Genomic DNA, 24,042 nt, shown 5'->3' on the forward strand with positions numbered 1-24,042 from the left:
TTTCTCGAATTTTTCAAAGAGAATGTTAATGACATTTACGTTATTTGCACCTTTAAAGAAATTGCTACGCATTATCAGCTTTTCTTTCTTTTCTGTATATTAAAGGCAGTAATAAAGGCAAGTACACGAAGAGTCAGATAATTCTCTATACGTTTAACGTGAATTAAAAAGAAACATTTTCATTATATTACACATTTAGTCCTGATATGAAATCGAACTGGTTTAAGTCTAAAGTATCTACCAAACAATAAGTATATCAATATGACAAAAACTACAGGTTTTTTTTTTAATTACATTCAAATCACAGACAAATTAAACAATAAGTCCGCAATATCTTCATTAAGTTCCACTTTTCAAAGGTCGGCGATGAAAAAAGCTATCTGCACTTACAAAACCGCGACTTTGAATAGCATAGTTTTTTTTAGCTAAGATATCCTTTTTCGTCCTACTGTAGCAAAAAATATTAGCTTCCGCAGTACTAAAAAATATAAATTGTGCTTCCCTAAACTAATTAGCGTCATAAAGATAAAAAAATACAATTGTTAAAGCATTAAAACGATCCATAAGAATCTGCAATATAATGATTACTTTTAAAACAAAGACTGGAATAGTTACGCGTAATTAAACTAATACAAGTTGTGACCACTGCCCTTGCGGTCCGTGTCCCTCAGCCCTACGGATAATTAATGGTCGACTGTTGAAACTGATAATACGTTAACTTTAGTTACTAACTTAAGTTATATTGCACAATGTTTTCAAAGATTTTTAAAGATCACTTACAATATACAGCTTAACCAATAATAAAAATCCTGGCTTAGGGATGCGTTAATCGGCTGCTCATTTCCATTAATTTAGTTCCACATTTTTCCGCAATTTAAGATTTTTATATCTTTGGTCAGGCCATTATACAAACAATATTCTTTGTCCCATGCACTTAGGAATTCATGTTAATCACATTAATCTTTGAAAAAGATTTATATTATACCTATATGGTTGTATCATTTTATGTTTTAAAACCGCAGGAAAGAAGTCTCACAGAGAATCTTAGTTATACGAAGTTTGCACGAACACTGGTTAATAAAACATCGACCGAACATCACAAATCATTCTCATTTACGCAGTTCGAATTTCTAATGACTACATTTTTTTTACTAAATATGCATTTGTTAAAATTAAACGTAAAGTATTGAACGATTTGCATCTTTAATTTTACCTTAAATATTTCTAATATTATAAATGTGAAAGTTTAGATGGATTGATGGATGTTTTATAGAGTTTGTAGCTTAAACGGCAAAACGGATTTCGATGAAATTTGGCATAGATGTAGAGGACAGTCTGGAAGAACACAGACTACTCAGTTTTATTTTTTAATCCCACGCAAACGGAGTCGTGAAAGCTAGTAATGATATAAAACTTTAGTTATTACGTTAATTGTCGAAAAAAAGTAAACCATTAGAAATGACTTCTTGATATATATTTCAAAGTATATTCACAATTTAATTTTTTGTATTTCCTTTTTAAATTGCTTTGCCGCAGTATACAAATCATATTTAACTTTGGGATATCCTTGTAAAAGATCTTGCCAATCTTTATATGTTAAGGAAACGATATCAACAACCTGAGAAACAATTGGAGGATTTGAAATAATAATAAAAAAAATGCTAAAACTAATGATGTGAATATTCAGATGGATGGATGTTTGTAGCCTAAACTGCTGAAAGGATCTCGATGAAAGGCATAGATAGATATAGAGAATATTCTGGAAGAGAATACATAGGCTGTTTACTTTTGTTTTTCTTTAATACGCGGACGGAGTCGCGAGTGTAAGCTAGTAAGACATTTAAGATTTAAAAGCACCTCCAGTATTACTTTTATTTCTATCTTTTTCGTTGTTTCTACATCTTATTAAAAACTGTTATTGTTAAACAATACTTACAGTACGTGAGATGTATGAAAACAAAAATGGTGAATTGGGAAAAAGGCCGGGTATAAAACCGAAGTAATCGTTCGTAGTCAATACGGTTAGCAACTTTTTTTCACCGCTGAAAAAGTAGAAAATGTTTGAAAGCATTAAAAAGGTAATTGCGTTAAAAATGCTTTAGAGATAATAGATTTATTATATTAACGGACAAAAGTTAATCCTAATTCTTAAAATTATTTGCGTACCTTTTATCTGTACCCCATTTTTCAACTTCTCCTTCATGAATGAAATATATACAGGGATATATGTCCCCTTCTTGCACAATCATCTTCCCTAATAAAACAACAATCTTACCAATCTTTTTTTAATAATGTAAGGTGGCAAACGAGCAAGCGGCCACCTCAAACCACCGAAATGGAAAGCGACCGCTGCCCATAAACATCCGCAATTGCAGATGCGTTGCCTACCGTTCCTATGCGTCCCCTCCACCGTCAAATCCCCTTTTCCTTCCCATCCTTTCCTCTTAAGAAAAGGGTGGAAAGGAAAAAGGACTAAAATTAGGCCTCCGGCACCACACTCATCGGACGAAACGCGGAATTGCTTCCACTTCACGCCTGTTTTCTGTGTGCACGAGGTATTACACCGGGCGAGCCGGCCCATTGGTGCGAAGATGTACTACTGCTTAAGTTTAGATGGATGGATATTAGAGCATGTAGCCTAATCTGCTGGACGGATCTTGATGCAATTTGGCATAGATGTAGAGGATAGTCTGGATACATAGGCATACTTTTTAAAATCCCACACGGACAAAGTCGCGGATAAAAGTTAGTAAGTAAATACTTTGAAAATTTTGTTTTACTCATCGAAGATCTTATAGCAATAAAAACAAATATTGTGAGATCACATTAAGCCTGCATACCTAGACTTCATAAAAAAATTCAAAATTTCGCAACTACTATAGCATGAAAACCCGTTGTTTAATTAAAAAAAGTATTTTAAATTTGCAATAACCTGGGAAAATAACAACTCTACTTAATCTCGTCACCAATTGACGTAAGAAATATTGCGGCAAATCTTTTAGTAACGGTGGCGACGTCAAATGGTATAAGTAGAGAGCTCCAAGAATATCTTCACGAAGGCATAGCGGTGCATTCTGTACTAACTCTGGTAACCAATTACCTATGAAAATATTATTTCTATACTATTGTAAAGAGGAAAGATTTGTATTTTTACATGTATTGAAATAACTCAAAAAGTACAAGGCCGATTTAAAACATTCTTTTATAATTAGAAAGCTACGTCATGGCTAAGTAACTTAGGCTATATAAAATGTTCATCTGAGCGTAATCGGAAGTGTAAAATAAAATTATACAAAAGTTTGAAAAACAGACATTAAAAACATACAGACAAATTCAGCACCTTCTTTTGGGAAGTCGGTAAAAATTTAAAATTAAAAGCAAGTCATATTTACCTCTCTGTCTTTGCCACAAATGTCTCGTATAATGGTCCACTGCTTGCAAGAGAGTCGGGGACAAGCCGGTATTTTTTAAAAATGTTAAAAACTTCATCACTTTGTAATCGTATTTATACAAATCATTTAATTTAGTATACACAGCGCTAACGGCGATTGATAGTATCCAAATATCCATGAGATATATGACAAAGTTAATGACAATTTTATAATATACTTGTTTCTCACTTAGAGATACAACCTGAAAATGTGATAAGAAATTATCTTAGAGTTTCTTATTTAACCCTTAAATGCGATTTTGTACACCTTTTCGATAACAAACTATCTAATACAAGACCAGTATAAAGGAAAAGATAAAAAATTAACAATCCAATTTATATATTTTTTTATGAATACTATATACAACCTATCCCTTATCTTTTAGTTATTATACTATTACTAGCTTATGCCCGCGACACCATCCCTTTGGAATTAAAAAGTGAGTAGCCTATGTGTTCTTCTAGACTATACACCATATCAAATTTTCATCGAAATCCGTTAAGCCGTTTAAACTGCAAACTCTAAGAAACATTCACCCATCTAAACTTTTCCATTTACAATATTAGTATCAGTATGAAGTATAATTATAAAGAGGAAATATTTGCATTTTACATGTAACGAATGAACTTAAAAATCTCTGGACCGATAACAAAAACACTTTTGTCATTTAAAAGCTACATTATCACTGAGTAACATAGCCTATATTATATGTTGTTTATTTTTTTTTAATCCCACATATTTAAATAATATAAAGAAACTTACGGATTCCATCTCTGTACTCGTATATAACACTAATATATACGTCATAGACACAATATAATCAGCTGCCCAGGTTTTAGGCACAATAAAACCGTATCTTACTTTGCCATTTACTAAAAAAGACTTCGTCATTCTCGCACAACCTAAATTACAATTATTAATGTTAAATAAGGAAATTCGCTGAATTTACAAATAAACAAGCTTGAAAAATCAAATATAAATAAAATAGATGAAATTTAGGGCCTGTCCCACCGAATTGTAAATTGTCTGATAAAAATTCAACGTGAAAAATTTGTGATGGAAATATCGAAATTGTTACTTTATCTGACTGTGACGTTATTTTTAAGCTATCTGAGCCTCTATCAGCCAGTAGTAGGACAGGCTCTTAATTTTTTTTTAAATAGCTGTAAAAGTATGTGTCAAGAAGGACACAAAGGGCTGAAGTTCTAAAAGAACAGTACAAGAGCTGTTACATATATGTGACTTTCCATATTAACTTACCGCCACCTTTTCTGTCTTGAGGCAAACTCCATTCCGAGTAATCAATTGTAGCATTTACATCAGGTGGTAAAGGTGGCACTTTTATAGGAATCACTTCGTCTGCAATATTGAATAAGTACATCTATACTAATATTACAAAGAGGAAACATTTGTATTTTTGTATGTATTGAAATAACTCAAAAACTACTAGGCCGTTTTTAAAAATTCTTTCACCGTTAGAAAGGTTATTTATCTGTGAGTAACAAAGGCTATATACTTTTATTTTTTTTCAATTTCACGCGGAAGAAGTCACGAGCCACATCTAGTCAGTAATATTATAAAAAAAAACCACGAATACTGAAATACTAGAATACCTCTACATGCGACTATAATCCAACCACAAGTCATAGCGTGAAGCACCAATATTACTGATAAAAACTTTAGTATTATCGGTCCAACTCTGCTCTGAAAATTTTAAACATTTTATTCTACTGTAATCAAAAAGATTCAGAAAATAAATAGAGTAGGCATAGTTCAAACTTCACTTGAAACATCATTCACATAATCTCACAATTGTTACAGTGGTAGAGCCAGCTTTAACATCTTAGCACTGCGGGGCCGGCTCGCCCGGTGTAATACCATGACCACACAGAAAACAGGCGTGAAATGGAAGTAATTCCGTGTTTCATCTGATGAGTGTGGTGGCGGAGACCTAATTTAAGTCCCTTTCCCTTTACCACCCCTTTCTAATAAGGAGAGGATGGGAGGAGGAAGTGGATTTGACGGTGGAGGAGATGCATAGGAAGGGGAAATATCCTCTTTATGTGTGTCTCCTCTTCCGTCGTATAAGGGTAGGCAACGCATCTGCAATTGCGGATGTCTATAGGCAGCGGTCGCTTTGCCATTTTGGCGGATTCAGGTGGCCGCTTGCTCGTTTGCCACCTTATGTTATAAAAAAAACAATATAATTAATAGTATTTAAAGTAATTGCCAAAGGATAACATAATATTTAATGTTGATATTTTATTTTTAAAAGCTGGTTAGTTTATTTTATAACAAATTATGTAGCTTATTACATTTTCGTGAAATATGTATTTTTTCCCTACAAGAACACAAGATGGCACTAAACTTGACAACTGATATAGTACCTTTCAGAAAAAGTAGAAAAAAATGTGTTTACTATGCCGAGTCTATATCTATCTATACTAATCTTACTAATATTGTAAATGCGAAAATTTAGATGGATGGATGGATGTTTGTTAGAGTTTGTAGTCTAAACGATTGAAGGGATCTCGATGAATTTGGCATAGACGTAGAGGATAGTCTGGAAGAACACATAGGTTACTATTTTTTTTTAATTCCACGCGGACGAAGTCGCGGGCGAAAGCTAGTATTTCATAAATGTCTGACTGTAATGCAATAACTATGTGAATTATTTGTTACCTGAAAGCCTGTACAAAAGTAACTATGAAACTCATAAAGCAACCGTAGTCGAAGTAATCTAGCCAATTGATACCACCAGTTTCCAGTCAAAAACGTCAGAAGAGGAACAAAAAGCGATATCATATCACAATAACAACCCCATCTTAGAAATCTTCTATGCTTTACTAAACGCATTATGCATTTGCCATCTACTACCGTCATCTCTGCCTAAAAACAAGAGTTATCTCTTTGATGTCATATAGTAAATTGAAAATGGCGATAAAGGTAACATAAAAAAAATTATCGATGGACTAAATTGATCGATGGGATAAAATTGATTTTAAATATAAAAGCAATGAAAACCGGAATTAAAAGTTCTTAACATAACAGCATTATAATAGATTGTAACATAATTGGTACTTACTGAAAAGAATTTGGAAAGTATACTAAAAAGGTGTATGACATCGAGTATAGCTAGAAGTATAACAATGTTGTATTTAACATCATCATCTACAGTCTCCAGAGTGAGGACCACTGTGGAACTAATGACCGGCTCTATCAGCCAAGTTAGGAAGAGCCATTGGGCGTATCGAGTGCCGATATTTGCTTCCATGTGAGTTGTCATCCACTAGAAGAAAATTATGGGAAAACCGTTAAACAAACACACTCATAATAGAATTCCTATCTCCACTTCTAAGATCTAATTTTGAAGTAAGCTGTTATAAAACCATAATCTATACTTCTATACTATTATAATAAAGCGTAAACACACACTTCTTTGTTGCCTAAGATGTCAGCAATTACAGCATATTTTTGAATAATTCTTTTTTTAATAAAAAGCCCTACACTTACGTCACGCTTTAGGCTATATACTTTCACGCCAATAAACTTAGGGGGTAAATATTTTGGATAAAATCCCTAATGTGGGAAAGAGACCATAAGTTGCTGCCAACATTAAGAAAACAAGATTGCCGAGGTTTGTCATGTTATGTCAGTTTGACATTTACTATTGATAATTTGACAAATGTAAACAACGAAATAATTTTTTTTATAATTTCATGCGGATGAAGCCGCAGGCAACAGCTAGTTTATTATATATTGTATTATCACTTACAGGAAGTTTGAGTGATTTTCTACCACGAAGTATATATTGTACAGTATTATGTGGATCCTCGACTACCGGTTTGTTTAGTGCCATAAAGTCTTGTTTTATATGACGTTCCAAGTTGGCTCTTGCCTGCAAAGTAATGTGATAACTGAGTTTTTCAAGTTTATCATAATTGATTCTAGTTAAGTCTGTACAATTTTAATTTCACAAATTCAAATTGAGGTAGTAGAGACGAGCCTAAAAATGAGGTAACTACAAATTCTTTATTATCTTGAAGTAGTTTGCATATTTTTGTATTTCTGCATTACGTGAGATTTAAAATGACATTGGTTAACATACATCATGATTGAGAGCTTCTTGGAAATCCGCAATAGGTATCACTAGTACATCTGCATAACCATCTGCTTCAGCCGACACACGCACTGGCCGCGGCTTAATTCCATCCAGTTGACCAAATATTGCACCCTGATAAATAAAAACGCTATGTTCGTTTATTTATTTCTTTATGATCGGTTATTTTCTTAACCTGTATATATATCTTTGGTATTCCAGTTTAATTTTCAAATTCTATTGATAACCTTCTCTAGCACCGCCAATTTTTCTTCATTCCTCTTCACAATAATATTACCACGATGAACCACACACACCCACGGTGTTAGATCCATCTCTCTCAGTAACTCTTGGCCAGGCAAGAAGTACATCTGTCTAGAAGCAGCCGCCATATTTCTTTCCAACTGCTCACCACCTTGTAGAACACTATTGAGCGCTGTAAATGTTCTACAAAAACGTATTATTTGAGACCCAAATTTATTTTGAAATTAAACAGTAAATTGAATTAGATACGTACTGTTTATAAAAGTAATAGCTTAAATCTTGTCTGAAAGCGACACCAATACGATCACTCATCAAGTTGTGTACATCAGTTCCTTTGGTCCTGAATATTAAATTTATTGATGGTTATTGTTATAGAAATTTGACAGTTATGCGTAATCTATTTACCTTTTCCAAATGTATTTGAAATGTTCTTGAGCATAATCAATAAGTTTCTCGTCAACTCTTTCTGCCTCTAGGAATCTTTTTAGTTGAAAAACTCCATGCTGGTAGATTGTATTCCCACGGAAATGTAATACCAATAAAGTGAGATTATAACAAAGTACGAACCTAAGAAAAAATACAAATCTATAATAATATTTTGTATCATTTCGTATCTCTATGTATTCATAAAATATTCGTTACGCACCAAAAACTACATCCAAGCAACAACAAAACGATAGACGTTCCAATATCTTTTCGAGTTTCTTCAAAATTCCCCAAATCAATTCTAAGTAGTCCATTTTGGGCGAAATTCAAACTTTGCGCGAATATCTAATAAAAATACATGAAATGCACCAAACAGTAACTGGTAATTTTAACGTTATTTTACTGTCTAAAGAAATAACTTACCATACCGATACCGTCATAGGTGACAGTATTATTATCAAACACAGTGTGACTTGGCAACCAACATCTGCTTATAAGAGTAGCGTTGATGAACCCTCCGTTAGCATCCCAGTTAAAGTTAATACAGATCTTGATAAAGTAATGGCTGACGGCAAACATCACGAGAACAGATATCAATTGCCATTTAAACATCTAGAAAACAAAGGAAGAGTCAAAATTTAAATCTCGCCTCCACTAATATTATGAAGAAGATTTGCATTTTTCGACGTTACAAATTTTTAAAAATTCCACCACCATTAAAAAGCTACGTTATCAGTAGCATAGACTATTGATTTTTATATTCACGAGGCGTAAGTCGTGAGGAACAGCTAGTAAAAAATATTTTTTCAATTCCTTCACCACTTAAAAGATATACAAACCATAATATAAGCAATATTGGCAGTCGGAGTATCAGCCAAGTAATCAAAATATCCAATCACTATATACAAATGTGCAAAACGACTGAATGTATTTATAATCAAGGCATCGTCATCTTCAACGACTTTACTCATCACCACAATGTATATTTCATATATGGGTAATAGTCCAATAGCATCCATGAGAAATGTGCCCGTTAAATAGTGTCTGAGGCAACATCTAAAATCAGTTATAAGAAGTCCTCGATGATCGTAATAAGGCATCTGAAATTGCAAAACTATTTAGCGAAAAATAGCCCGATAGCAAAAATATGGTATGATCCAAGTCGGATCACGTCTAGTTTCATTTAAAAAGCTAAGGGCCTATCCCACCACTGGTTGATAGAGGCTCAGATAGCTTAAAAATGACGTCAATCGCAGATAAGAGAATTAAATCCGATATTTCCATCATATATCTTACATGTTGGATGTTATCAAACAATATACAATTTGATGCGACCGGCCTTACAAGGTTTGTGGGATTACTTATGGTTAGTTAAATCAGATAATGTAGGGACTTTCATTGAAATATGGAACATCTAATTTGTTTTATTGCACAATTTAATAACATACAAATAGCTTCAAAATGATATCGATCAGTCCGACGCCGTCGCAAAATGCTCCTGCAATCATCAATGGCGATCGCCAATAAGCTCCAATGCCACCTTTGAAACCAAAATTATTACGGATTATTACACCCAGATTATTAAAAGTTTCAATTAATAAGATGGCGAAATTTGAACCCACGACAACTAACCCTTAACTACGTCATTGGTGATTCACAGAATATTTCACTAAAAGTCGAAAGGTCTCTTACCTTGTAAAGATCTTGAAATAATTGATACACACACAACTATAACTCGTAGGAGCATCCAGTAATGCCAGAATCTGTAAGTTTAAATAAATAGGACTTTTACCACACAAAACAACACATAAAATCTAATATACAGCAAATTAGCGCTAGTAAAAAAATCAATATCGTAAAAGGAGGTAAGCTAATACTGGAACGGCCGCTACTTCGCTGGTTTTGAACTGGCCTCTTTACACACAAGTATTTACACATAGTTGACTAAGTTCGAATTATGACAGCAAAAGTGGTAGCGCCAGTAAAAATAACATCTGTTGAATTTGATCTGATGAATCGGTCTAATACCATAACCAGACAGAAGAGGAGCGTGAAGTGGAATCAATTTAATGAAATAAGCGTACCAGAAGCCTAATTTACGTCCTGCCCCTCAGACAAATGGACATTCGATTAGCTTAGTAGAATCGACACAATGTGTCAAAATGTATAGGAATTAATACGTGACAAACACGTGACATATCAAATGTGATTGTAATTTCCATACATTTTGGACTTTTCGATCAGCGATAGCGATAATAGAATATTACATTGTCTAAGGGTGCTGTTCTCCTTCCCATCCTTTACTTGTAACGGATTAGTACGAGAGGTGGATTTAGCAGGAAACACAAAGTAAAGGAAAATATCCTTTGTTTTTAGGGCAACGCATCTACAAATGTGGATGTCTACGAGCAGCGGTTTCTTCACTATTTTAGTGATTTTAGATGACCGTTTGCTGGTTTGACCGTGAACAATGGAAGATTTACAATTTTTTGGCATTTATTAGTATGATTTGAAGCACATAATACATACGGTGAAGTAGGCGTTATACTAATCATCGTTAAACGTTGTGATACACTTGTTTCATTAGGTTGGTTAGTGTGTCTTTCGTCATGCTTGGAGTGAAAAAGTCGACGATGCTTCTTCTGAATCTGTAATTAATTAAAATGTTAAAGTAACCAAAAAACTCTCACTAATGTAAGAAGCTAACAACTTTTTTCTTATTAGAAACACATAATTGCCAGTATCTAATTGAAATAAACACTTTATGTTTAAAATACTTACTTCTCTATGAGTTTCAATAAAACCTTGTGTCATTTCACCAAATCTCGACTTAAATTCTTCCATGCAATTTTTGAAAATTGACCACTCAAGTGGGTACCGCTCTAAAATTTTAAAGAAGGCCGATCTGTTTATAAATAGGACCTATAAAAAGTTCGTCTTTTAAATTACACCATTAGCATCTTTTTAAAAATTAAAACTGTATAGTGAACAAACACTTTTTCTAAAAACTTGACAAATTGAAATTGATATTCATGCTATTCTTAGGATTCAAGAATTTATTCTAAACATCCTACAGAGGATATAAAAATAAATACAAATTAACCATACATTTTGGAAGTAACTTTTTGCTTAAACTAGACATTTTAGAACGCATGACATTCAGATTTCGGGTTTAGGTAATTATCAAAAGTTACTCGGTTTAGTAATAAAATAATTTCAAATACCTCACATTCAGTATATGCCATGTAAGTTCTAAACGGTGGTTTATTAAAAAAGACCGAAGGGAAGGCAAGCAAGTCGCCCGGCTTGTACATACTTCTGACTAATTCACCTTCATTGTTATATTCACTTTTAATGTAACCCTGATTAAAAATAAAATTATTTAAAAATAAAAGACTTTATTGATCACACCAGTTGCACAATAATCTTCAGGGCTCTGCTTCCTGAGCTAGGTACCTGTATTACAAGAGGCAGGTCCTTCTCTTTTGTCCATAATTATTTATTGTGTTATGTGTGTGTGTGTGTTTGAGGTTGGTATATCATATATGATTGGGCGTTAAGACATCTTGGAGTTAAGAGTTTTTATGCTTTAAAAAGAAAGAATACAATAGAAAGTATAACTAGAAAACTAACATCTTAAACTTACTTGAACAAGCCACGTTACATTTTTCGGTTGCAGACCAAAAATAATAACAGTAGATAGTTTTGGAAGCAAGATAAACTTAGCGTTGTAAGCAAGTTCCCTGATAAGACCATTATCGGCCATTTGAAAAGGCAGGGACTGCCTTATTATTTTCTCTGCTACTTCCCCGTGTACTTTCCAGTATATGTCGTATGGTTCATTTTTTAATATATTTGGATATAAAACATCCATTCCTTTATAATATTTCCAATGGCATTTCATATACCGATTCAAACGTCTCAATAATTCCGGGTGTATTTTAAATTGCTTATAATTATTCGTGACATTGATCACGAAGAATTGATACTTGGATACTCCTGTATTGTATGCATGGAATATACCAATCAAAGATGTTTTACAATAGATAAAGATTAAAAATCCACAATAAATAGTTACAGTTGACACGTAAACATCTGTTAAGTTTTGTGTTGTGTTATGGGAAAAAAGAAATTCCAAAACCCATGCTAGAAATATTTCGAACACATGACGAACTTCGTAAATACATTTGTTTTTAGGTACTCCCCAATCACAAAATACATCACCATAGAAATTAACAAGACTCAAATCGGGAATTATAGTTATCAATGCAAGCGTTAAGTAGCTCATTATGTACACAAAAATTAAGTGAATTAAACAAACTTTAAGAATTACGTGAATCAATGGATCTTTTCCAAAACTCCAGTTAGGAAAGAGGACGTATATTTTTAACAGTCGATTAAACTGCACCGTGTAATAGTATTGAGGCATCCCGATCAGCATCACGTAAGTCTCGAACCAAGTGGCTGACAAAATATCAATGAAAAACCAGACGCTTTTAAAGCGAGCAAACATCACAGATGCGAAGTAAACTCTACCCGTTTCCTGATTTTCCATTGTTGTTATTAACGACACGCATACATCAGCCAAATAAACTATATCAACCCAAAATTGAAAGAAATTAAACCAAACCGGAACATCCGGCCTTGTAATATTAGGCGGATAGAATATAAGAACGAGGAAAACCGTAGCGACAACAATTCTGTTCCATACAACACTAAAACTAGAATTAGGAAGTAGAAGTATCGGAAAACGAACGCTTGCGAACAAAGAGTGCTTCCTCAATTCTCCATCTGTGCACAAAACTAATTGACCAAGATATTTCGGGCAATGGTAGACTACTTCTTCCGCTGATAATTTTAAAGAAGGTTTAGAGTGCTGATCTTCTGGCAAGTTGAAATGCGATACAACCTCCGATATCTCCCACCATCGTTTTTTTAGCCAAGCAATACCTTCATCTTCAGCCCTATCCAATCCTCTTACGTGCTTTTTACACGAATAAAGCGTATGAGCGTGCTTTATTTTATCCTTCACGCGTTGTAATATTGCTTTCCTGTCTACTGGGAACTTGTGCAGAGCTTTCAGAATATCCGCTCGGGGTAAATAATATACTTCACAGTACGTAAGACATCGCACCATAACAATTCGCTTTGCAGGTGACAAGAAGAAACTTATGTCTCCTATAATAGTACCGCTCGTGAATGAAATTATAGGAGTGATACCATCGTCCGTTGAAATCAGTTGAACTATACCAGTCTTTATGTAATACAAGTGTGATTGACAGTGAGGACCGACAAAAAACCTTGACCCTGGTAATTTGTAATCTAAATGTATGAAATCACATAACCACTTCTGGAATGCTCGAGATGTTCTTCTCAAAGTTGGACTATGGTAAAACACAGCCCAAACGAGATCCTGTTTGATTTCCACTCTCAAATATCGAGGTAATTCCGACATTATATTAGGAAGTCGGGTTATACCATCGTGTTTCTTCCACATTAGCGCGTAAAAATTTTTCACATCAATGTACGCTTTTGGAGATGGATTCCTTCGTTTTGCCTCGCCTATTATAATTTGTACTCGTGGGTGAAACGAAAAGATACAATGTAACTTTAATAAAGATTCAGCAATCATTTTTGGAAATATGACAAAAGTTGAGATGAGGTAGAAAAATATCATTAATGCACTGAAGAAGGCATATTCCACTAAAGTAGAGGCTTTAATTTCATCGAACATATAATTTACGGGAAAGAAGAAAATAAACGAAGCTCCGTAAACATAAGTTGTTAACGTTTCATCCGTTTCGTTGAGCTGGAATGAAAAAAAAAACATTAAAAAATAAAATGAAACCGCAACCATGTTCCTGCTGTTCTACTAAAAAGTTAAGGAACCAAATATTAAGGCTTTTACATCTATACTAATATGATGAAGAGGAATTTATGTGCATTGAAATAACTCAAAACTGGACAGATTTCAAAAATTCTTGCACTATTAAAACGCTCTATTGTCACTGAGTAACATAGGCTATTTTATACAGTAAAGCAAGTACCTTATACATGATATATTTCCTCCAATCTTTGTAATAGCCCGTACTAGTACATGTATCACAGAGCCCTACATATGTCATCAACATTAACACACACGTGATACAATTGACCGTAATAATATTCATAATCGTATAACCGACACAGAGTTTAATATTATCATGTGTGGTTAGCAGAGAAAAATATTCTGCCACTCTATAGATTCTGAAATAAGAAACAACGTATAAGAACACTCAGTCTAGTACTGAGTACATTAGTAAGGCGAGGTGAAACGACCGTCCAGGGCGCCGGACATAAAGAGACGTCACAGGTAACGTAAAGGGCGTATCTTCTTTTGTTTAGATTTATATTGCAGTTACGGGCGAAATAGAAAGCTCGCCCAGGTTGGTGTCAAATGGCCCTGATAGTACTAACTTACACAGGTATCTAATAATATGTTCTACATTTTCTATATAGTTTGAACTATTATTGTTCTATTTTTTGTTACATAATAAAATATTATTACAAGGATATTAAACTGAATCATATAACTACTGTCAAATATAAAGAACCCATGGTGTCTGCCTTATTTCCTTTTAAATCATACTCTACATAACTAAGCTCTCGAATTAATTTACTACTATAATTTAATTTAAAACTACTCACGTTATAAACTCAATGAAAGACAACATATTCGGCCAGTATTCAACCTCTGTACAAACAACATTGCTCATGAGGTGAAAGAATGGTATTATGCACAATAAATCAATTAAAAGTAAAAAAGCTGATTTAGGCAAAAACTCTCGTCTCATTGCCTCATCCGTAACTTGCCTAAAATAGAAACAAAACCATAGCAACTTGAGTAAGTTTTGTCAAGTACTAGCTGTTCCCGTGCGGCTTCATCCGCATGAAATTATAAAATTTTTGTTTTATTGTTAACATTTGTCAAATTATTAATATCAAATGTCAAAATGACATGACATGACAAACCTTGGCAATCTTGCTTCTTTGATGTTGGCAACAACTTATGGTCTCTTTCCCACATTAGTGTTTTTATCCAAAAGATTTACCCCCTAAGTTTAATGGCGTGAAAATATATAGCCTAAATTGTGACGTAAGCGTAGGGCTTTTTAATAAAAAAGAATTATTTAAAAATATGCTGTAATTGCTGACATTTTAGGCAACAAAGAAGTGTGTGTTTACGCTTTTTTATAATAGTATAGAAAAGATGTAGTGATGGGTGCCACAGGTAAAAGACATTAGGGATTTTTTTAAGAAATATTAGTTTGTTTTTTGTAAGACTAAGGATAAGCAATTTCATACCTTACCTATGCATTATATGCAGACAAGTATCAATGCCGTAGATGACGTCAGAGCAATACATATAAAAATACTTTAATAAAAATAAATATATATTATAATCGAGGACATCCGAACAATAGATAATAGGGTAAACTGCTTGTAGAGGACCCTACAACAGATAGACCATTATTTTTTTTAATAATAAAATATTAGATTTTCGTAACTTTACTAATATTTCCTTAGACTTGTGCTATAGTTCAAGACAGTCGATTGGGGAGATTCCCTGGACTGAAAGAGATCGGTAGTTCGTACCCCATTAGGCTATTGGCGCTTAATTTTCATCTGCGAAGAACTTGATTTACAAATCGCAAATAAACCATATAAATATACTTACAAACGTGCTTTTCGCAATCACAGATAACAGAACAAGGAATTTGAAAACAGGATGAAATGGTAGAAAGATCAGATTACTCCAGTTTATGGAAGATTCTCCTGAAGGTTCATCCTCATAGTCATCATCATCATAAGTAGAGAAATGTGTCACTGATTTCGATGATGTGCTCCCAGCTTTATACATGGTATTTAATAGTTACAGGTTTAAATTTTTAAATAACCAGATGAGTTGCTATGAGTTTTGTCAAATTTTGACATATTAATGACAGAAATGGAGCGGTGACAAGTGGACAGTAACAATATAAAGATTTTTTTATAATATAAGATGGCATACGAGCAAGCGGCCACCTCAATCCACCGAAATGGGAAGCGAACGGTACCCATAAACATCCGCAATTGCAGAGGCGTTGCCTATCCTTAATTGACGGAGGAGGAGGGGCACATAAAGAAGACATTTCCCCTTCCTATGCGTCTCCTCCACCGTCAAATCCACTTTTCCTTCCCATCCTTTCCTCTTAAGAAAAGGGTGGAAAGCGAAAGGGGCTAAAATTAGGCCTCCGCCACTACACTCATCAAACGAAATGCGGAATTACTTCCACTTCACGCCTGTTTTCTGTGTGGTCGTGGTATTTGCTGGGGGCGAGCCTGCCTATTCGTGCGAAGATGTTAAAGCGGGCTCTACCACTGTTTAGTCTTTTAAGCCGTATTAGACCTCATTTGTCGCCAAAATCTGAGCAGAAAAGTGAAGCAACAATGCGCACACGCATGATACCTTACAAGTACTACACATATATGACTAGTTATAGGTATTTAAAAACAAATATAGTTTAATCAATTAGGAAAACGTTTTATTTAAAAGTACAAAAAACATTAATTTCAGGGCGTAATGCTAACATAAAACAAAACCTAAGTTTTGCGTATTATTATATTAAGGTGTTAAAATTGATTAGTAGTTACAATATTATTTGTGAATTAATGAAAATAAAAAAATAACAATCAATTAAAATATAAGGTAGTAGGTTACATTTAAGTTAACACAACAATATTAATACCTATTCCCGGCATTCGGATTGGCACTTCAGGATTAATACTACTCTATTACCCGATGTGCCAACTGCAACTCTATGTACAGTCGGGAAAACTGGCAGTTGGCAGTTTTCTACCTGAAACGAAACGCGGAACTAAAACCAATATACCGCAACTTATAAATAGGTCTGTATGAAATAATCACGGCTAGTTATTTTTAGAAACCTTCGTTTGCATCATTCACTGGTGTTTAAATAGTTATTTTTAGGATGAGGCGAAAATTGTTTTGTTGCAATAAACAAGGAAAAGTCTAAAGTGGAACAGGCAAATCCGCGACTGTACCATAGCAGTTAAACAGTTAAACAGTTACATAGGTAAACAGTTACAAAGTTACAGTTACACAGTTACAGTTACACAGTTAAACAGTTACACAGTTAAACATTTAAACAGTTACACAGTTACACAGTTACACAGTTAAACAGTTAAACAGTTGTTTAACTGTTAATGGTACAGTCGCGGTCCACTTTAGAATATGCCTTGTGTGATGCAAACAAAGGTATTTAAAAAAAAACTAAACCAACATTTTTTCGTATTTATTGTGTGTACTCTTTCGCCAGTTTGGCGACGTGGTGTTGTGCGACAGCGGCGCGGCGCGGCAGCGAGGCAATGTCGTCGCCCGTGGCCGCGCGCACGCTGTACGCTTGTAGCCGACATGAGCCCGACAACATGCGACCTACCACTCTGTACGAGTACAGAAATCATACTAATATAAAAATGCGAAAGTTTAGATGGATGGATGGATGGATAGATGGATGTTTGTTACAGTTTGTAGCCTAAACGGCTAAACAGATTTCGTTGAAATTTGGTATAGATGTAGAAGATAGTCTGGAAGAACGCATAGGCAAAAAAAAAACAAAAGTGAGTTTTTTTTTTATAATATAAGGTGGCAAACGAGCAAGCGGCCACCTAAAGCCACCGAAATGGACAGCGACCGCTGCCCATAAACATCCGCAATTGCAGATGCGTTGCCTACCCTTCATTGACGGAAGAGGAGAGGCACATAAAGAGGAAATTTTCCCTTTCTATACGTCTCCTCCACCGTCAAATCCACTTTTCCTTCCCATCCTTTCCTCTCAAGAAAAGGGTGGAAAGGGATGAAATTAGGCCTCCGGCACCACACTCATCAGACGAAATGCGGAATTGCTTCCACTTCACGCCTGTTTTCTGTGTGGTCGTGGTATTACACCGGGCGAGCCGGCCCATTCGTGCGAAGATGTTAAAGCGGGCTCTACAACTGTTACTGAGTACTTTTGTTCCACGAGGATGGAGTCGCGGGTGAAAGCTATTAATATTAAAATGTGAAAGTTTAGATGGATGAAAAGAAAGATGGATGTTTGTTAGAGTTTGTAGCTTAAACTGCTGAAGGCATCTCGATTAAATATGATATTGATGTAGAGGTTAGTCTGGAAGAACACATGGGCTACTTGCTTTTTTTTCATTCCACGCAGACTGATTCGCGGATGAAAATACAAAAGTTTAAATGGATCTCTGTTAGAGTTTATAGCCTAAACTACTGAACAGTTTACGATAAAACTTTAGCACAGTATATTTTTTTAATACACAATATAATTTTCAAATTGTGAAAAAAATCATATTTGAATGTATTAGCTCTAACGGAGAAAAACTCTATTACGAAATATCTATCAGGCAAACTTACCTAACAGTACAAGGTATTGTAAATTCGGGCAATAGAAAATCTATCTCGTAATATACAACTTCCATCGCTGGTCCAATTTCATCTTTAATCACTAAAATCTTCTCATAAGGTTTACCTTGTCTTATTCTTAAACATTTCGCTGAAAAACATACAAAAAAACACTTAATTTTCTCGAAGTTGCCTGAAACATCTATATCTATACTATAATAAGATTATAAAGAGGAAAGATTTGAATGTTTGTATATATTGGATGAACTCAAAAACTACTGAGCTGATGAAAAATTCTTTCACCATTAAAATTCTATGTTATCACTGAGTAACATAGGCTAACTATAACATTTTATTACATTTTTAATTTCACCCGGGTGAAGTCGCTAGAAACAGCGAGTTACATATAATTTATTCAAAATAGCTCGAAGTGTATATAATTATATCTACACTAATATTATAAAGTACTGTGTGTATTGAAATAACTCAAAAATTTTACCATTAAAAAACTAGGCTACATTTTTTTTATTTAGTTCCACGCGAAGGTCGAGAGCACTAGCTACATAAAACTTGCGTATAAAATTATTGTCAGTAGTAACTAACCAACAATTTCATAAAGTACCAAAACTCCTATTTCCTTTAGAAGCTTGTGCCATTTGAGCACTTTCTCCACAGGCCCGGAAAATGCTCGCGGTCCGCTTTTATACAACGCCTGAACAAATTGTACATTGTAAATACACGTGTATGTTCTGTTCTACATCAAAGGCTATACAAATTAAAGAAAATGAAAGGCTTCCTATTGCCAAAAATAATACTTGTTGGTTTCATTTTATACTTTCACGCTACCTTACTAATGTTATAAATGCGAAAGTTTAGATTGGATGGATGTTTGTTAGAGTTTGTAGCCTAAACAGCTCTACGGGTTTCGATGATTGGTATAGATGTAGAGGATAGTCTGCAAGAACACATAGACTAATTGCTTTTGTTTTTTTTTTTGTTAAATTCAATGCAGACGGAGTCGGTAGTGAAAGCTAATATAGAACAAAAGATTAATAAGTATTTAATAGTAACTACAACAATGGCTTAGATGTAGTTTCTAGAAAAGATGTTACAATCTTTGACATATGGAAAACATTTTTTTATGTAAAAGAACGTACTTGAAGCTTATCAGAACGTATTTTTCGTTGATTTTGTGCTTCATTCTTCGCTATAATAGTTTCTATAGGCTTGCTCGTTACTTCTGAAAATGAAACCTAACACCCTTGTAATACATTTTAAGCAAACGATTAAAGTACTATTTATTTTTTAAAATTAAAATGCATAAAAAACAGTAAACTCGCAAGCTACAGTTTACAGATTTTGTATTAGACATGGAATTTTTTTAATCATGAAACCACACGAAATCATTTATTTCAAAATTACCTTTTAATGGCATAACTACGTTTTCTGCACTAGATTCTTCGGTTATCGTAGACGTTGAGGCTCTAGAAGAATTTGACTGCTTTGATTGATAAATTAGCGTTTGAGATTTTCCTAAAATATATTACTGGTTCATACAAAAGTAGAAGCAACGAAATAACAATAATAAAGGAAACTAAGACGAAATAAAAAATTGTACATAATAGCATTTTTAATTTAATTCTACGATTAAACTCCAAATTCCTTATAAATAACATCTATCACATTGTAAGCTGCGCTTACGAAGAGAGATATTTGATATTCGTTTTAACATTTGGCCGAAAAATTGTCTATCAAAATAATACAAACCTTTCGGTGTTAAAAGCGATTCATTGGAATACTTCTTTACAGGTTTAATAGCACCGACAACATTTTTATTCATATAATTACTATAAACTACTGCATCTGATGTTTCTGGGATAATATTTTGATAATTCTGAGCTTGATAGCGTTGTTGACCTTGAAAATCTTGCTGCATGCATTCTTGAAGATCCCTTTGCATTGGGATTAGATATTGGCCCTGGTTTTGTTGTCCTTGATAGGGAAAATTTGTGTATATTTATCTTGTTGGATTTAAGATGAAATTCATTTCGAAACTGTTTTACGGTTCGTCATAAATTTTATTGGATACCGAAAAACATACAAAAATACGTTTTTCACTCATTTTTTAAATTTAAACCGAGACAGTCTTACTAATCTTACTAATATTATAAATGAGAAAGTTTAGATTAATGGATGGATGGATAGATGTTTGTTAGAGTTTGTATCCGTAAACGTAAACGGCTCGATAAAATTTGACATAGACGTAAATGATAGTCTAGAAGAACACATAGGCTACTCACATTTGGTTTTTTTAATGCTACCCGGACGGAGTTGCGGGCGAAAGCTAGTAATATAGATACGAAAGTTAAGATAGACGGATGTTTCTTAGGTTTTGTAGCCTAAACTGCTGAACTGATCTCGATGAAATTTAGCACAACATTAAAACATAGTCTGGAAGAACACCTAGACTACTTAATATTTTTATCTAATACGACGCTAATGGATTTGCAATGGTAAGTAGGTAATATATTATTTAAGCACTAGGTAGATTTTTATTTCGCGCAAAATAATTGAATAAAAGAACGTAATATAAAATAGAAAGGCGACAATATCAAATCAAGCTATTCTCACTTTATTAGAGCACTTTAAAGATAGAATTTTAAAATCTATTGCACATTTTATTTCAAAATCAATGGACGCAAAAATAGTTATTATAAAACAAATTGTAACGTTAAAAAGAAATGAGATTTTATTTCAAACTAGCTGTTGACCGCGACTTCGTCCGTGTGGATTTTAAAAGTTCAAAACAGGACAAATTAGAATGAAACCTAAAACACGTACACCTTCTTTCTTAGTACGTATTTACTTAGTAGTATACGTAGTAACAGAAATATCTATGCAATCTATCCAATTTCTAAGTCCAGTAGTTTGTGAGCAGATTTTTTTAGGTACGTTTGTGTTTGTTTTTGTTTGTGTTCGCGATATCTTCTAAAGTATTTGACGAATTTACATGCTATGAAAGACAATTTTAATCTACATAAAATTCTTCTAACAAACACATTCATTTGGATAAGAATTAATATTAAAACGAATTAAACATTACCGCAAAAAGGTTGCGGTTTTTAAGTGCATTTACTAAACATAAAAGTTTCTAAACAAATGATCCATCCACTAGCATCCTCTTGCATTCACATTTAAATCACACACAACTAACAGGATCTCCCTAAAATCACCTGCATCCACCAGCTCTTACTATCAATCACCCGCATCCACTAGCTCTTACCCTCAATCACCCGCATCCACCAGCTCTTACCCTCAATCACCCGCATCCACCAGCATCTTCTTGTACTCACATTTAAATCACACACAACTACCAGAAACCACCTTATAGGAATAGGATCTCCCTAAAATCACCTGCATCCATCAGCTCTTACCCTCAATCACCCGCATCGAACTGATTCCACTTGCATTCACGTGCAAATCAGATACAACTACCAGAAACCAACTTAAATGAACACTATATCCCTAAAACCACCTGCATCCACCAGCGCTTACCCTCAATCACCCGCATCCACCAGCACCCACTTGCACTCTCATTAAATCAAACACAACTCCCAGAAATCATTTTAAACGAATAGGATCTCCCTAAAATCACCTGCATCCACCAGCTCTTACCCTCGATCACCCGTATCGAACTGCTTCCACTTGCATTCAAGTAATAAGAATTAAGAAGTAATGAGGTAAGAAGTAATAAGTAAGAAGTAAGAACTAATAAGTAAGATTAGTAAGATATAGTCGGTCTTGCTAATATTATATTGTAAATGCGAATATTTAGATGGATGGATATTTGTTAGAGTTTGCTGCCTAAACGGCTGAATAGCTAAAGTCTGGAAGAACACATAGGCTACTTACTTCTGTTTTTTGTTTTTTTTTTTTTTTTTAATACTACCCGGACGGAGTCGCGGGCGGAAGCTAATGTAGCATTTGCTATATTTAATTTAATCGTTAATTACTGTGTCATGTTTCTTTTATTAAAATTAAACGTAAATTAGTACCTGCTACATAATTGCTGCTTCCAGCATACGTTCCTAAATACTGAGGATCGATGCCAGACTGAATTGGTCCAGGATTTTGTACTATCTACATAGACGATATGCAAGAAAAATTTATTTTTAAAACACACAAAACAAAATGATTAAGCAAACAACAAAGTTAATCCCTTGTTCTTAAAACAATACCTCAGCTTCAGCCACAAACTCAACGTCCCTTTGACGTTGAAGTAACCTTAATTAAAATGTTAGGGAGTTTTCGTGGCTTTGCTGAGATGGAAAAAGAATTTAAAAAAGAAGCCTTGGTGAGTTTAAAACAAGGTAATTACGTTTTTTTGAAACTTTTTGTCCAAGAGCTACGACTCGAGTGTTTCGTATGAATTTTATATTTTCATTTCACAATAATTAGAATGGAATTGTGAGTATGTAGAAATGTGAAGTCAATTTTAAAAGGCAGACTAAAAGTGAATTTTATGGCAATATTAATAAAAACAATACTTACCAAAGTACAAAAATTTGAACTACTAACAATATTAACTAAATAAGCTTAGATTTATAAATTATCCATAAGCATCTATACTATTATAATAAAGCGTAAACACACACTTCTTTGTTGCCTAAGATGTCAGCAATTACAGCATATTTTTGAATAATTCTTTGTTTAATAAAAAGCCCTACACGCTTTATACTACATATTTCCACGCTATTAAACTTAGGGGTAAATATTTTGGATAAAAACCCTAATGTGGGAAAGAGACCATAAGTTGCTGCCAACACCAAGAAAGTAAGATTGCCAAGGTTTGTAATGTCAATGTCATTTTGTCATTTGCTATTGATAATTTCACAAATGTAAACAAAAAAATAAAATTTTCATAATTTCATGCGGATGAACCCGCAAGGTACGGTCGGTTTACCCGACGAGTAAGAGTAAGCTACTTACTGACATTTCTACTTTTAAAAAATATCTACGAAAATAATTTTCCAAACCGTAATCGAAGCTTGTCCCACGTTAAATACCCTAAACAATAACATTTCGTCATGATAAAAAATTTAAACTTTACATAGAACTAGAAATATACTTACAATACCCTGGTTATTTATGCGTTGTGCGTTTGGTAAAACAGGCTCGAAAGTGGCGTAATATGGGTTTTCAGTTCTGAAAATTATGGACACAAATTAAATCGAAATCGGTTCATATGATGTACGATATTCACGTAAATTAAAACGCTTCTTAACTCTTGATTTAATAAACAAAAGACAACTTACAATGTTATATTATTGCCATCCCTACTTGTTGATGGCATTGCGATCATCTGATTCGGCTGT

The 24,042-nt window shown here is 33.9% G+C and overlaps 2 protein-coding genes across 5 annotated transcripts in view; both read right to left on the reverse strand.

Moving 5' to 3' along the window:
- LOC106107699 overlaps positions 1-16,210 on the reverse strand; it is a 34,267-nt gene extending 18,057 nt beyond the window's left edge. Inside the window, exons 1-28 of one of the 4 annotated variants that reach the window (XM_013288680.1) lie at positions 15,938-16,210; positions 15,570-15,712; positions 14,908-15,072; positions 14,268-14,466; positions 11,867-14,029; positions 11,445-11,582; positions 11,002-11,142; positions 10,750-10,868; positions 9,913-9,983; positions 9,669-9,760; positions 9,060-9,320; positions 8,644-8,832; positions 8,441-8,565; positions 8,200-8,361; positions 8,048-8,134; positions 7,779-7,977; positions 7,540-7,665; positions 7,207-7,329; positions 6,517-6,720; positions 6,114-6,320; positions 5,045-5,135; positions 4,692-4,790; positions 4,194-4,333; positions 3,393-3,633; positions 2,933-3,100; positions 2,167-2,254; positions 1,937-2,042; positions 1,494-1,618 (exon numbers count right to left, since the gene is read on the reverse strand). In XM_013288680.1, the coding sequence (XP_013144134.1) occupies positions 1,494-1,618; positions 1,937-2,042; positions 2,167-2,254; positions 2,933-3,100; positions 3,393-3,633; positions 4,194-4,333; positions 4,692-4,790; positions 5,045-5,135; positions 6,114-6,320; positions 6,517-6,720; positions 7,207-7,329; positions 7,540-7,665; positions 7,779-7,977; positions 8,048-8,134; positions 8,200-8,361; positions 8,441-8,565; positions 8,644-8,832; positions 9,060-9,320; positions 9,669-9,760; positions 9,913-9,983; positions 10,750-10,868; positions 11,002-11,142; positions 11,445-11,582; positions 11,867-14,029; positions 14,268-14,466; positions 14,908-15,072; positions 15,570-15,712; positions 15,938-16,120 (6,155 nt within the window). In that variant the 5' untranslated portion in view covers positions 16,121-16,210. Of the gene's footprint in view, positions 1-1,493; positions 1,619-1,936; positions 2,043-2,166; positions 2,255-2,932; positions 3,101-3,392; positions 3,634-4,193; positions 4,334-4,691; positions 4,791-5,044; positions 5,136-6,113; positions 6,321-6,516; positions 6,721-7,206; positions 7,330-7,539; positions 7,666-7,778; positions 7,978-8,047; positions 8,135-8,199; positions 8,362-8,440; positions 8,566-8,643; positions 8,833-9,059; positions 9,321-9,668; positions 9,761-9,912; positions 9,984-10,749; positions 10,869-11,001; positions 11,143-11,444; positions 11,583-11,866; positions 14,030-14,267; positions 14,467-14,907; positions 15,073-15,569; positions 15,713-15,937 lie in introns of those variants that run through there. The other 3 variants (XM_013288682.1, XM_013288683.1, XM_013288684.1) reach the window with 3 other exon arrangements.
- Positions 16,211-17,555: 1,345 nt separating this feature from the next.
- On the reverse strand, positions 17,556-22,801 carry LOC106107528. Its single transcript, XM_013288404.1, has 7 exons — positions 22,723-22,801; positions 20,435-20,659; positions 20,090-20,200; positions 19,825-19,907; positions 19,271-19,379; positions 18,680-18,818; positions 17,556-17,703 (listed from the first exon to the last, which is right to left on the reverse strand). The coding sequence occupies exons 2-7, from the start codon at positions 20,625-20,627 to the stop codon at positions 17,556-17,558; spliced, it is 783 nt and encodes a 260-aa protein (XP_013143858.1). The 5' UTR covers positions 20,628-20,659; positions 22,723-22,801.
- Between the last annotated feature and the right edge of the window lie 1,241 nt (positions 22,802-24,042).

Source organism: Papilio polytes, unplaced genomic scaffold, assembly GCF_000836215.1.
Source record: "Papilio polytes unplaced genomic scaffold, Ppol_1.0 DF821956.1, whole genome shotgun sequence".
In the NCBI taxonomy this organism is placed as follows: Eukaryota; Metazoa; Arthropoda; class Insecta; order Lepidoptera; family Papilionidae; genus Papilio; species Papilio polytes.